The sequence below is a fragment of the Typopeltis vanoorti genome, chromosome 5 (assembly GCF_054136105.1).
Source record: "Typopeltis vanoorti isolate ZY-2024b chromosome 5, IOZ_Tvanoo_1.0, whole genome shotgun sequence".
NCBI lineage: Eukaryota > Metazoa > Arthropoda > Arachnida > Uropygi > Thelyphonidae > Typopeltis > Typopeltis vanoorti.
Window position 1 is genome coordinate 125,772,928 of NC_143553.1, and position 15,546 is coordinate 125,788,473.

Sequence of the window (15,546 nt, forward strand, 5' to 3'; positions counted from 1 at the left end):
AATATAGCTTCAGGCATCAAATGGAAATTGCTTAGGAGTATTAACATACATAATTTAATCTGATTTGGATCTGTTCTCATACTTATTAGTTGGAGAATTACTTTCAGTTGTGTACTTCTACATTTCAATTTTATTCCATCAACTTTCAAAAATAGTGACTATGTAAAGTTCTGAAAATCGACAGTCCTTTATGTTTGAGCATGTACTAGCTACAGTGAAATTGTATGAACTTATATAATCTTATTTTATATATCATGCAGAATTCTTGTATCTTAATGTGAAAATTTTTACATCATGCTAAGTTTTTTATATATTTAATCTTCCTAAAAATGTATCATTTTAATTCTTTTTTTTTCTTTGTCTTTTCCCTAGGTTTTCTTGCTGCTTTATTTGTTTTCCTGTTGAGTACAAAACAACTTCTCTCAGTATATTTATGGCTTGCATCTGTTGGTGTTGTGTTGTGGTCATATGTATGGAATGAAGAATATATCAAATATTGTTCAGACTTAGCACAGAGGCATTCAAGTATCATCTATGAAATGATTAGCCTAAATATCAAAGCCCTAATAAAATTTTCAGGAAATTACTTACTGCAGATATTTTTAGCAATGATATTCTGCTTCTCAAATAATTCCTCAAATGTGCCACCAAAGAGGGTAGTTGGATTGTCCTTTATAGGCCCTACAGTGATAAGTTTACTGCCTCTCCCATCTGCTGTGTTGACTTGTACTCCTTTGATAACAGCAGCAGTTTCCTTCATGTTTATGTTTTTCAATCTTCTGACTCATGGAAAATTAATGTGTGATCTTATTCATGAAGGAATCGTGTGGTCAAGAACTGTCACCCGTAATTATGGCTTATACGCATTTGCTGAAAACCAGTGGTTGCGACTTCATGTTCCTCAGGTTCTTCGTGTCTTTTGGCTAACTAGGATTACTGAGCAAGCAGTGTTCTTAATAGCTGATGCTGCTCATACTGAATATAGAGATAGTGGTATAATTTCAATTACCTTTGATACGTTGTATTCAATTACAAAGCAGCTCTTAGTTAGAGGGTGTGAAACATTTATAGCAGTTCTGGGAATGACTAGCATAATTTCTTCGGTATCACATTATATTGTATATGCAATGCACTTTTTTCTTCGCATTGAAGAACCAGAAGACAGAAGCATTGGCACAATTTCAGCTATTTTATTCTGCATATTAGCTTTACAGACTGGATTAACAGGAATGGATCCAGAAAAAAGACTTATCAGACTATATAGAAATTTATGTTTACTCTTCACTGCTATCCTACACTTTGTTCACAGTATAGTGAATCCTCTCCTTTTGTCCTTAAGTGCTTCAAGAAATGTGTCTGTTAGTAAGCATAGCCGTGCACTACTAGTATGCACCTTTTTAATAGTATTTCCTTGTTGGTTTCTAACTTACCTATGGTCTAAACATTCTATTAGCACTTGGCTTCTAGCAATGTCTGCCTTCAGCATTGAAGTTGTAATCAAAGTTATAATATCCCTGTTAGTCTATATATTATTTATGCTCGATGCATACAGAAATACATTTTGGGAAAAACTAGATGACTATGTCTATTACATCCGTGCCACTGGAAATACAATTGAATTTATATTTGGAATATTTCTATTTTTTAATGGGACATGGATTCTTTTGTTTGAATCAGGAGGGACAATCAGAGCTTGCATGATGTGCATCCATGCTTATTTCAACATCTGGCTTCAGGCTAAAGCAGGGTGGAAAGTATTTATCAAAAGAAGAACAGCAGTCAACAAAATTAATTCACTCCCTGAAGCAACTCAAGAACAATTATCTAATTTTGATGATGTGTGTGCCATCTGTTACCAAGATTTAACTACTGCAAGAATAACTCGCTGCAATCATTATTTTCATAGTGTTTGTCTCAGAAAATGGCTATATGTTCAGGATTTATGTCCTTTATGCCATAAGACTTTATATAATATAGATTCAGATGACCCCTTTGGCCATAACCCTGTTCATACTGAAATGGCAGCTAATCATGAACATGAAGATTAATACTTATTAGATTTAGAATATTTATTGGCTTTATTTGGCAAAATTTATAAGATATTCAATTATATGTAAATAATTAAAGTCTAATTATGTAAAATATTTGAGTGCTAGCTTGACATGGCAAAATTAATTGCTAAGTATTGTAAATAGCCAAACTCAACTTCATTGTAAAGCCCACACACTGAGAATTAACATCCGGTGATCACTGTATAAATGTATCATTGTACATTGCATTTTGTTATCATTAAATTACTGCTTTAAGTTAAAAATGCACATATAGTAGTTCAATAAATATAGCAAATGTTTTAATATATTATCGAAAAACTTTTTGTTATCATTAAGTCCTGTCCCTTTTACATGTTTGCATATTTACTTGTAAGAATCTTTATAATCATACTTGAAAAAGAGAGAGAAGGGAGAAAATCATTGTAAGTACTGTTAATTTATCTGATGTAGCTATCAACTTATAACCAAAAAAAAAAAAAAAAAGTTAAAAAGAATGTACATGTCAGGGAGTTAACCACATCTGTTTAGGAAGTGGAAAGAAGATTATCTAAAACAATAAAAAGTTATATGTAATATCTTGAAGTTATTGGATGCTATATAATTATATGAATTGTGATTTAAAAGCAGTTTCTGTGATTTTCAAAACACTGTTGCCTGTAGCTGTATGTCTGTTTTTTTTTTCTTCCCTCATAATGGATTAGCAGACTTAATAGGTCATATCTGAACATAGGTGGATTAGAAAACATATGTGGAGGGAGGAAAATAAACTGTTTATGTATATTTCTTATCAACTAGGATTTTTGTGCATATTGTGCATCTGATATAACATTTAACTCTTTCAAGAATGAGAAATTTGGAACTATTTAAATTATAGATACAGTGTGCTTTGATATACAGTAGAACTTGAGTAGTGTAAGGCTAAGATAGTGAAGGGGGGGTGTTACTAAATTATTAATATTGTAGTTACTGAGACTAAAATTAACTGTACCATATTTAATTTCTCAAAAGCAAGAATTTTATTAGTTATTTTTTTATTTACTTTCATTATATGCTTAGATCTTACGGAAAGACAAATAATTTTTAAAAACTTCATTTCATTAAAGAATTTTTTTTTACTCACTTGTGGAATTTCCCTTATCAATTTTATTAATTTTAACATGAGAGCTCTTCTGTAATTAGGAAGCTTATGTTCATGTTCAGACTATGAATTAGAGATACTTGGTTATAAATAATTTTTAAATTTACCTGTGGCATGACTATGAACAATAAATTACATGATAACCACAGTAATTAACTTTAATGAAATGAAAGTACAGATGTTTCATACTGAAAATAATAGTATGTCATCAGTGAATAGAAACAAGTAAATCAAAGAAATAGGAATAGTTTTATTATATTTTTAAAAATTATTAAATATAATAATTTAAAAGTATATTAAATATAATTAAAATTATATTTAATATACTATTTATTATATTTTTAATAATATTATTAAAAATATAATATTTATTAATATTAATTTCTAGCACACTGCAACAGTTTTTAATTGGTAAACCACCGAGTGCTGTGTGTACCTTGTATTCCCATTTCTTGGATTTGCTTGTTTCTAAGCGCTGATGATGTACTGTTATTTTCAGTATGAAATATCGGTACTTTTATTTCATTAAAGTTAATTACTGTGGTTATCGTGTAATTTATTGGTTATAAATAGTAATGTTGTTGCTAAATTAGGTCTTTGTTATATTTCTAGAAGGAGCTTCTCTTTTTAACTTGATATTTCACGTGACTGTAGTGCTCTAGTCTTCCAGTAGCTTACTGATTGCACACGTTTGACTGAAAATTTTTATCTGTAAAAGAATCCCATTTCATTTCTAAGTAACATGTTTTTATTGACTTGCACTTAAGCAAAAATTGAGTTTTTGGGGGGCAGTCAGAAGAATGTCCTTTTAGTAAGATTGAATTATAGAGGTAGTAGTCATAAGAGGGGGGGGGGTTTCCTCTAACAGAAACACACTTTCCAGTAACACGACAGACATGAACATTGACCTCATAGCCCCAGCGTGTATCAGCTATATTAAAACAAGTCTTAAAAACTTGATCTATCATGTCAAATTCATTATTATCTAAAGGCTGTTTTTTAAAGGTTTATATGTTATATGAACTTTAACTAAAGTAAGATTAACAAATAAATTCATTCAATAGATAAATTCTCAAGAAAATTGTAAAAATATATAAACTGTTGTCAAATAGGAAATGTCTAGTAAGATGACTGGTAAAAAAGAAAATCTAGTGACAGATGATTTTTTTATCAGTCCTTTATTACAGCATTTTGCAGCTTACAGTGAAGCAACAGATTCTTATTGAAAGTATAAAGTTATTCCTAATCTGATTTTTGCTCAGGTTTTGCCATAAGAGACTGCAAAATATTGATGAAACTTGATGCTAAATGACTAGCCATATATCTAAGCTACTAGTCCGACACAAAGAAAGGGATGCAGCTGAAGTTCATTAAATAGCATAATAAAATATTAAGTTTAGGTTATATAAAAATGCACTTATTCTTCATCTACTATTAAAAAAAATAATAATAATAATAATCTATTCATAAGAATATCGATGCCAGTGGTTGAAACAGTTTCCAGAATAATATTACCTTGTTTGGTATTGTATTTAATATATTTTATTCAAGTTAATCCTTAAATGTTTACTTTTAAAAACATACTGTTCACGGACATACTGAATGCACTATTTGCATATTTATTTGACAATCACTGTAATCAATAAAATCCATTACTCTTTTAAAAATGTTTGATGCTTACCCATTTGAGTTAATATTATGCCAGTAGTGTTTTAACAATACAAAGAAATAACTATTTAAAAAATACCTATGATTATTGTTCAAGAACCTTCACAGAAAGGACTTATCATAGAACTCATTCTAATGAAGCACTCACTACTCCCACTATCAACTCATTCTATTTGCTCATTCATGTAGAAAAACCTAAACCCTTATTACATTAGTTTCCTCAGCTTCCAAGGATGATCCACTCTCCCTCTATTTCCTCTGTCCACCTTGCAGTGTATTGAAAATTCCTCAATAAAATTCCTTTCTGAGTTTTGTGTCTCTTGTATCTCCTTTTTTTCCATCAAGCTGCTAAAACTCTGCAGTCTACATTCTCTTAATTGAGTCTTTGTAACAAAAATTCCCCAGCCTTGATATTAAATTAGTTATCTACCTCTGAGCTTCTTTCATTATCTCCTCATTCTCTATGCAGCTCAGATGACCAAATTGGAGTCCAGTAATCATGTGGACTTATCAGAGCATTATATACATAAAAAAATTACTTATCCATATGAGTTGTCATTCCCTTCAATATTGCAGCAATCCATTGCTTTGTCTTTATCACTTAAGCAATGTGGCCCTGAACTTCAACTCCTTATCATATCGCTCATAAGTTCTTGTCTTCATCATAGTGAAGTCTCATCAATATACTGTACCACCCAGTCTGCAGTGTCATCTCTCTTCTCAACTTAATGTTTATGCCAGTATTCTTTTAAGTTTTAAGAGGTATACCGTGATAGACATATCGATACAAAATTAATAACGGAAAAAACTCACGTGCAAGTATTCTTTTATATCCAAGAGAGTTTTCTGAAACAATTTATTTAAATTCTTATCAGCAGGTAAAAAATTAAAAACTAATTTCAGATAAATTTTTAAATTTGAGATTATTTTTTTAGGTCCTCATACATTAGATGGGCTCACATCATTACTAAGAAAACATTCTACAATTTTATCACCTAAAATTCAATGTCAAATAGTGCCTGAGTGTGTGTGTGGGGGGGGGGGGTGTCTTAAAATTATGATTTTCAAGAAAACATCCTACCTCTTGGCAAATGTTGTGGAACTTTCTCTCTCCTTCATTCTCAATTTATCGTGATTTATATGTTTTTAATATGATATATGACTGGATTCGTATTTAATCCAAGTTGGAAATTGTTTTATTTAATGTGTGTAATACTAATATATCATTTTTAAATGTACAGAGTTACTGTTTATGATAACAAATATGGATATGACCCAGGATTCATTTCATGCATAACTCTAATCTGTTTTAAGCCTTATTGATCTCAGCATTAACCCATCATGCTAAATCTTAAGCACTAACTATTATTATATATATACAATAATAAGTATTTTGGGATATATATATATATATATATATATATCCCAAAATACTTAAATAACACAGGTTACACATGTACCAAAAAATATAAAATTTTATTCATAAACTTCAATATTCATAAACTCCAACATTACCTGGACATCAGGGAGACACTGTTAACTATTCAAAATTGAATCACAATAATGAGTCATAAGTCATGCATATATTAGCTCGTGTCTTGGTTGCAGCTGAAGTACATGATTATGCTATTAGAGTTCAAAGAAACAATTGTAAAAAGTTACATAGATAACAATTCAAAATAATTATTAATTAAAAACTTATGAACAATTAATAGTGATCATTTCCCAAACCTTGGAGATTGGCATGCAGTCTGATTAATTAAGGGTTGGATGGGATGATTTCATAGTGTTTGACGTCTCAGGGAAAAGATAATCAATTTTGAATTTGCTGGAATGAAGTTTTGTCTGCTTCAAAAAAACTATGCCTAGTGTCAATAACGTGAGAGGCCATACTTGTCAGATTCTAAAAATGTGATATAGGCCTGATGTTCTTCGATTTTAATCAAGGCAGAATGGCCAATCTATCCAAAGCAAAGATGATATGAGCAGGATACTTGATAGCCACTTAGTAAGGAAAGAGATAGTAATGTATCCTTTATAGGTGGTAAGAAGGAAGGCTGTTTCTGAGCCGATTTGAAGGAAGCATATAGATTGAATTTACAATGAATCTGTGCTATTTATTCCAAAGTTCCTTTAAGGTAGGGTATTGAAATTCTTTTCAGTACCCTCCTTTTCAGTGCTTCCTTCAAACCAGCTTGGAAACTATTTTCCTTCCTGCCAGCTATAAAGTATACATTACCACCCGTGTGTAGAGGCTTAAATGCTGTGAGGACATCGTGTTGGAGGCTTAATGGATTGTATACAGCACTCAGAAAGGATTAAAAACAGAATTTAATTCTTCTATATTTCGTCTCAGTCAATGAGACATCTTCAGGGATTACAAAAAAAACTAATGTAACATAAAAACAAATAACAAACAATACTAAGCCTAACCACGTGGGTGACACTAAAGTCCTATCTAGGTGGAGTGCCCTCTAAGGGCAGTTGTAGGTGGCTTGGAATGTAAAGTGGGACCTCTGGTGATAAGCATTTCCCAAATCTTAGGAATCTTAATGCAACCATATTTGTTAAGATTTGGTTGATTCCTGAGAGCTGCTGCTGATTCTAAGAATTATCTTTCTCTTTTGAATTTGCTGTGGTGGAGCATGGTGTTTTTTTTTTCATGAGATCCTGTGAGTTGAATCCAAGACATGGTCAGCTAGGCCTGACTGACCATAGCTGTAGTTGCAGATGTATGACTTATGTTCCTCCAGGCAGATAGTAGCTGATCTACCTGTCTGTCCAAAGTACACCAGTTTACAGGAACAGGGTACTTTATAGACTCCAGGTACTGAGAGAAGAGGGAGCTAATCTTTTATAGAGCGGATAAGGGTAGTAATTTTGCGGTGGGGCTTAAATGCTGTGTGTAGGTTGTACTTTTTTAAAATCTTGGCTATTTTTTCAGATGTGCCACGGATGAAGAGAAGACCGGGGAATGGGGGAGGACCTGATTATTTTTTTTTTTTAATGCTGTGATCGCTGTAGCCATTGGAGAAGAAAGTGTTGTGTATGTGGTCAAGCTCAGTTGTAAGGGTGGTTCCACTGGAACAAAGATTGTGGGCTCTCTCTCTCTCTTGGTAAGAGTTTTAATAATGCCATATTGTTGAGCAGGGTGGTGGTGGGAGCGTTTGTGGATGTATCTGCCTGTGTTCATGGGTTTTCTCTATACCGTGAAGGAAAGTGTACCATTGGGAAGGTGTCTAGGAAGGGTAAACAATTGTTCTTTTCCATCTGAACTGGATTCTTGGATGTAGGATGTTGAGGTGACTGAGGAAGGCATCTAATGCGTCTTGGCTATGAGGCCAAATAGAGAACACATCATCTACATATTTTAGCCAGATGGAAGGTTTGAGAGGGGCTGAGTCTATGGCTCTTTTTTTTTGAAAATCTTCCATATACAAATTGGCAAGAGGGGGGAACCCATGGCAGTTCCTTCTATCTTAAAAAAGTACAACCTACACACAGCATTTAAGCCCCACTGCAAACTTGCTACCCTTTTCCGCTCTACAAAAGATCATCTCTCTCTCCTCTCTCAGTGCCTGGAGTCTATAAAGTACCCTGTTCCTGTAAAGTGGCATACTTTGGACAGACAGGCAGATCAGCTACTATCCGCTTGGAGGAACATAAGTCATACACCTGCAACCACGACTATGGTCAGTTAGGCCTGACTGACCATGTCTTGGATACAACTCGCAGGATCTCATGGAAAAAACCACCATGCTCCACCACAGCAAATTCAAAAGAGAAAGACTATTCTTAGAATCAGCAGCAGCTCTCAGGAATCAACCAAATCTTAACAAATATGGTTGCATTAAGCTTCCTAAGATTTGGGAAACGCTTATCACCAGAGGTCCCACTTTACATTCCAGGCCACCTACAACCGCCCTTAGAGGGCACTCCACCTAGATAGGACTCTAGTGTCACCCACGTGGTTGGGCTTAGTATTGTTTATTTGTTTTTATGTTTCATTAGTTTTTTTGTAATCCCTGAAGATGTCTCATTGACTGAGATGAAATATAGGAAGAATTAAATTCTGTTTTTAATCCTTTCTGAGTGCTGTATACAATCCTTTAAGCCTCCAACATGATATACATTACCACCACTTTTCTTACTGTCTATCAAGTACCCTACTCATGTCATCTTTGCCATTTTGGAAGACTAGCCAGTTCTAGTTCTGCCTTAATTCAAATTGAAGAACATCAGGACCATATTACATTTTTGAAATCAGACAAGTGTGGCCTTGCATTTTGCGCTGTTGCCACCAGGCATAGAGTTCTTCGGAGCCAGACAAAACTTCATTCCAGCAAGTTCAAATTTGATTGTCTTTTCCTCGAGACACATGAAATGCTACAAAATCATCTGAACCTCAACCAATCAGACTGCATGCCATCTCCAAGTTTTGGGAAGTGATCACTATTAATTGTTCATAAGTTTTTAATTAATAATTACTTTGAAATTGGTTTTTATCTACACAGCATTTTACAGTTGTTCCTTTGAACTCTAAGTTGTGACCAAAACATGGGCTAACACACATGCATGATTTATAACTCGTTATTGTGATTCATGTTTTGAATGCAGTTAATGGTCTGTCTCCTTGATGATGCCCATGTAACATTGGATGAAATATATTGGAGTTTTGAATAAAATTCTATATTTTTTGTTACATGTGTAAGCTATGAAAGTTTTATGTCTAGTACACATGTTCCATTAAAACTAATCATCCCAAAATACTATATGCTGTATTGGTGATAGATTTCATTTTCTAATCTGTCTGCTCTATATATAATGATAATGCTGCAAGGCAGTTGTAAGTATTATCATCATATATAGCAGTCACAAGCATAATTTTATGTGCTGTATAATTTAGATGCTAAATTTCATCAAATTTGACTGTGAGTAGCGTATTAGATGCCATGTATTTATCACAAACAAAACAACCCAGGTAGGTGTGTTGCCCTTGAAAACTTCACCTTTTGAATCATTTTAATTAAATAAATTGTCCTTTTCACAAAAAATGTATTCCTTCCAGTTATATATACTGTAGTTTGAGAAACTGAGCAATAGCACATCTAGGTCCAAAAATCTCTAAGATTACAAAAAAATTGCTTGTTGTCAATGAAAATGAATTTTCATTGAAGTCCAGATTTGCTGCTGCATTAATGCTTTTAGTTTTCCATTCTGAAGGTGTTAAAAAAAAACTAATTAAAAAATAAGATATAATAATATGCTTATGAGCTTTCTATATGGTTTGCTATATGCTATGGTTGGCTGAGTGTACATAGGTATATCATTTTCCAACTCTGCATGCTGTGGATACAGATTCCTACTGTGGATGTTTGTGAAAAGTGGTAGACTATTTGTTGTCTAGTGTGAGACCACTATTTCACTTATTAGAAACCTGAAATGGCTTGAAAAAAGTGTTCTGTGTTAGATCTTGAGAGTAGGATTCCTGGATTATCTAGCCCCTAGCATAGTACAAATGGACTGCGTTATGCATCACTTGACCAAGCGTCAAATTGATGTTTTGGAGATTAGTTTGCCATCTGATGTATAATGATGTAACCTACCTATAAAAAAAAATAGAGGCCGACAGGAGTCTATATTTTCAGTTTTTTTTTTTTTTTCAAAGAACTAAATGCCAAACGGAATACATTCCTAAGAAAATTTTAGAAAACAAGATATTTTTTTCCCAAAAACATCAATGTGGTGCTTGGTCAAGTGATGCATAATGTGGTCCATTAATGTGCTGCAGATCTAAATATATATTGGAATAAAACTTCTCTGCAATGTATTTGAGCTGGCGTGGGGAGGAATAGAATGTGCCTTATTTAATATAGTGAAGCTTTTTTAAAACTTGAAGCTATCCAAATTGTATATCTGAAATATTCATCCCAACAATTTAAGTAAGAACTACTTCTTGAAACATGGAAATCACTATAGGTAATAATAAAATTATTTAATTATACATTAAGCACCCCATGTGGGTATTGCATGTTTTATTGCAGTGAAGAGACTATTCATTAAAGATTATCAGACAATAAGACTGTTAGAGAGAGCTGCTAGCAAATAATTTCAATTTTGGGAGAGGAAAGAAGTTGTGAAAACAATACTAAGGATACAAACAAAAAAAGTTTACGCCTAATAAGAGTACTGTGCCAAAAGAAAATATTAAGAGCTACTAAGGGTTTATCTATGAAAGCTAATAATTAAATAAAGAAAAAAGGAACAGGTGTACCAAGGATAGTAAAAAAAAAAGCCTGCAAAATTTCAATAGAGATATCTATTCTGTTTGCAATTAGGAGTGAATCACAGGATTCATAGAAGAGCAAAATTGAAAGTGACTAGTGGTTAATCATAGTGCTTCTTTAATGGTGGATGTTAATATCATGATCAACAAATCAAGATTTTGCTCTGGAAAAGCAGATATAGTTATATTTCCAAAGGCAGAGATGTCTATGCAAACATAACTGTCCATTGCTGTCACTACTGTTCCTCTCCTTTCTTGTAATCATGTAAGAACATGACTCAACAAGATCCAACTTGTCTTCTTGCTTCATTCCATCTACCTCTGTTATTTGGAACTGTTCTACTGCTTTGGCAGTTTGAAGTAATGTATCATATATGAACATGGTATATTCATATGCTCCAGATCTGACAACTGCCCCATATTATCTCTGCATTCTTTTATACTCAGCTCTCACTTATTCTAGTACATGGAAGCATGCATATCCAACCTATTAAGGGAGAGAGAGAGAGAGATAAAATTCTTCTATCAGACTCCTCACCTCAGACCTCTACAAAGTGATGAGAAGGTCATCAAGAGTTAGTTTCTTTATCTAGAGATCTACTAATTATCAGTAATCACCAGCATGGATTTTGCCACTCTAAATCCATTGTGGATCTCTTAACCTACATTACTCACCATTGGATGTGTGTGTCATGGGAAGGTCTGAAGAATGTGCTGTTGCACTGAATATTTCTACATCTGTGGCATTGAGGTCTGTTCGGTAAGTTGTGATTTGTTGTTCTACTTTCCACTATGTAATTAGGTGGCCAGCTTTCTTTCTGGTCGATCACTGCATATTATGATGGATGGCTTCCTTTCTCTTTTAGCTTTACCACCAGTGTAAGAGCACCTCAGGACTAATACATAAATGACCTTTTCTTGTTAACCAATAATCCTGTCCACAGCCTTCATGATGGTAGTGCACTCTCCTCCTACTTGACACTTTGCAGTGAACAAATATTCCATGCTATTCAACAGCAAAAAAAAAAAAAACTGGTCACCTTCAGGACTACCAATATCAGACAGGATCAGCTCTTTCTCTTGGGCTGAGCTTTATCTCTAATCCTTCACATAAATGTACACGTTGTTAGCTTTCTCTGTCTCTCTAATAAGCTAGGCATCCTATTCTGCTTCTTTTTCAGCTACTAACTATATAGAAATCTCAAATCATCTCTATCCTTAGAATGGACTTTTTGACATTGTTGGCATATATGACATGAATTAATACTATGTAAGAAGGATGAGGATGAAAGGCATAAAATGGGTGACCATGTAGTTGAGAGTAGGTCTATGCTACTGTAATGGAAGTATTAATAACATGATGGTACCAGCTACTTAAGGATATGAGTTAAAATATTAATAGGATTTTAATATGGAGGATATAGACCCGGAGAATGAATGTTGATAATTGACAATTTTCTGGAGCAGCTTATTGATAATTAAAGAAACATATCAAATCCCTTATCTTACCTAGTAGAGGTAAAATAAGGGATTTGATAATATCAGAGGAATTAGTGATGGACTGTTCCTATATAACGGATTACTGGACCTTGGTATTGGAATTTTAAAAAGGCTAACTTTGATGTACATTAAAGGAATGAAAAAGTATTAACTGCAATACATTTTGTATTGGAAGAGATGATAATTCCAAATGGATAATACTGAGGGACATCTTGTATACAGTTCTAATTAACCAATGATCAGCTTGATGTGAATAATCAAGTTCTTAAAGAAATGGGACAAAAAATTATGAAAAGAGAATTGATCTGAGAAGCATCATAGATATATATATATATATATATATACACACACACATATATATATTAAAGATGCCAAGATATTTTAAACTTGGTTTTACTCCATTTCCCAAGTAAGCAAACAGACAAATAAGTCAAGTTTGCGCCTGCACGTATTGCGAGTCTAGCTGACCCTCAAAGTAGTGCAAGTCAAGGCAACTCATGGTAAAAGTAGAATAAGCTCTGATTACTATTCTTAATATTTACCCTTAATGCACAGCCCATCTCCTTGAGATGTATGATGCTATGTATTAAAGGCAAGGGGCCACTACCCAGACCAGTTTCGACCTTTATTGAGGTCTCATCAGTGGGAGCCAGGCTAGAAATATCAAGATAATTAAAACACCTTATGGTAACTTATTCTGGTAAAATAATTATAAGCTCTGTATTACTAAAATCTTGATATTTCTAGCCTGGCTCCCACTGATGAGACCTGAATAAAGGTCGAAACTGGTCTCGGTAGAGCATCATACATCTCCTCAAGGAGATGGGCTGTGCATTAAGGGTAAATATTAAGAACAGTGATCAGAGCTTATTCTACTTTTACCATGAGTTGCCTTGACTTGCACTACTTTGAGGGTCAGCTAGACTCGCAATATGTGCAGGCGCAAACTTGACTTATTTGTCTGTTTGTTTACTTAGGAAATGGAATAAAACCAGGTTTAAAATAGCTTGGCATCTTTAACATTTATTATACCCAAAGTAAAATACTTTCTACATGTGTGTATATATATATATATAGAAAGTTTTTTACCTTGGGTATAATATATGTTAAAGATGCCAAGCTATTTTAAACCTGGTTTTACTCCATTTCCCAAGTAATTATACCCAAAGTAAAATACTTTCTACACACACACACACACACACACACACATACACATATATATATATATATATGTATATAGAAAGTTTTTTACCTTAGGTATAATATACGTTAAAGATGCCAAGCTATTTTAAATCTGGTTTTACTCCATTTCCCAAGTAAGCAAACAAACAAGTAAGTCAAGTTTGCGCCTGCAAGTAGTGCAAGTCTGGGTGATCTGCACGTAGTGCAAGTCTTAGGCAACTCGTGGTAAAGGTGAAATAAGCTCTGATCACTATTCTTAATATTTACCCTTAATGCAAAGCACATCTCCTTGAGGAGATGTATGATGCTATGCATTAAAGGCAAGGAGCCACTACCCAGACCGGTTTCGACCTTCATTGAGGTCTCATGTTAAAGATACCAAGCAATTTTATAAGCTAGGTTTTTAATCCTTTTTCCCAAGTAAGCAAACAGACAAGTAAGTCAAGTTTGCGGCTGCAAGTACTTTGGGGTTACACACTCTTACCAGAGTGTGTTACCCCAAACCTGTGAAATTCAGAGGTGGTGGTGTAATGGTATGATCCTGGTTTGGCCTCTGACCTTTGTTGCACCACAAACACTGAACTCCGAGAGGTATCTGAACACTCTGGATAATGCAATGCTTCCTGCTTTGTGGTGTTTCTACGGAACTGATCATTGTTTAATACTAATACAGTGCACTGTCTTGTTGAAATTTCTTTCAGCAAGACAGTGCACTGTCATAAGGCTGCTGTTGTAACTGCTTGGTTTGTGGACATGAATGTCACCATGCACTTAACTGGAGTCCAGAGAGCCCTGATCTGAACCATATTGAACATCTGTGAGATGAACTAGAACATTGGGTAAGGTCAAGGGACATCTGCCTCACAATGGCCCAAGACGTCATTATATGGCTTAGGAAGAATGGTCCAAAATTCCCATTGCTGCAGTCATTATAATGAAAGAGGTCTTATATTAAGGTGGGCACTGTTGCTGTTTGTTCCTGACACTACGATGTCCACTGACTTCTTTCCAAGCAGTGCATGTTAGATGGAAATAAGTTGAATGAACAGGCTTTAGAAAAAGTTAATACAATGAGTTGGTATTTTTGGTTGATAAGGTATTTAAGTTTAAAAATCATGGATAAGATAACTAGTAAAGCCCAGCAGATTGTAGGAGTAATAAATGTAGCTGCACTTGTAGAAGAAAGGAAGTTACAATATGATTATTATTTGTCACTTCCAGGGAGTCCAAAGACTCATCGAGGGAGGGCATCTACTCTACAGCTCTGTCTCCATCACTCACAATCCACCAACTGACCGGAACTACACCAACGCCATCTATTGCCAACCACCACCACTAGTATTTCCACAGAACACTATAAACATCCATGCCCACGGCGGGATTCGAACCCGCAGCCTTTTGGCTAGGGAGTGGATATGCTAACCACTCGACCAGCCAGGCTAGCATACAAGTCTTTAGTAAGGTCTGGGAGCAATAATTGAATTATTGCTCCCAGGCTTACTCAAGTTTTTTTTATAATGAATTTCAAAGAAATTTGAGGGTATTGAGAGAATATAGACCAAGTGTATATGTATGTGTGTGTGTGTGTATGTATATATATATATATATATACACACACACACACACACACACACACACGCTAGTGGCCAAAATTGTGGAAACCTTTTGGAAAAACTGTATTTCTGAGGTTTGATGGCTCATAACACCACCTTTTTTTTTTT

At 34.2% G+C, this 15,546-nt stretch overlaps 1 protein-coding gene across 1 annotated transcript; it reads left to right on the forward strand.

The window, feature by feature from the left end:
• Positions 1-398: 398 nt before the first annotated feature.
• On the forward strand, positions 399-2,624 carry Trc8 (TRC8 ring finger protein). The gene has a single exon (XM_090392710.1). It carries the CDS (start codon positions 540-542, stop codon positions 2,046-2,048), a length of 1,509 nt encoding a protein of 502 aa, XP_090248836.1. The 5' UTR covers positions 399-539; the 3' UTR covers positions 2,049-2,624.
• The last annotated feature ends 12,922 nt before the right edge of the window (positions 2,625-15,546 follow it).

What these genes read in the sequence shown, in the direction of transcription:
- Trc8 (XM_090392710.1), top strand. Translation starts at nt 540, where the DNA reads ATGATTAGCCTAAATATCAAAGCCCTAATAAAATTTTCAGGAAATTAC.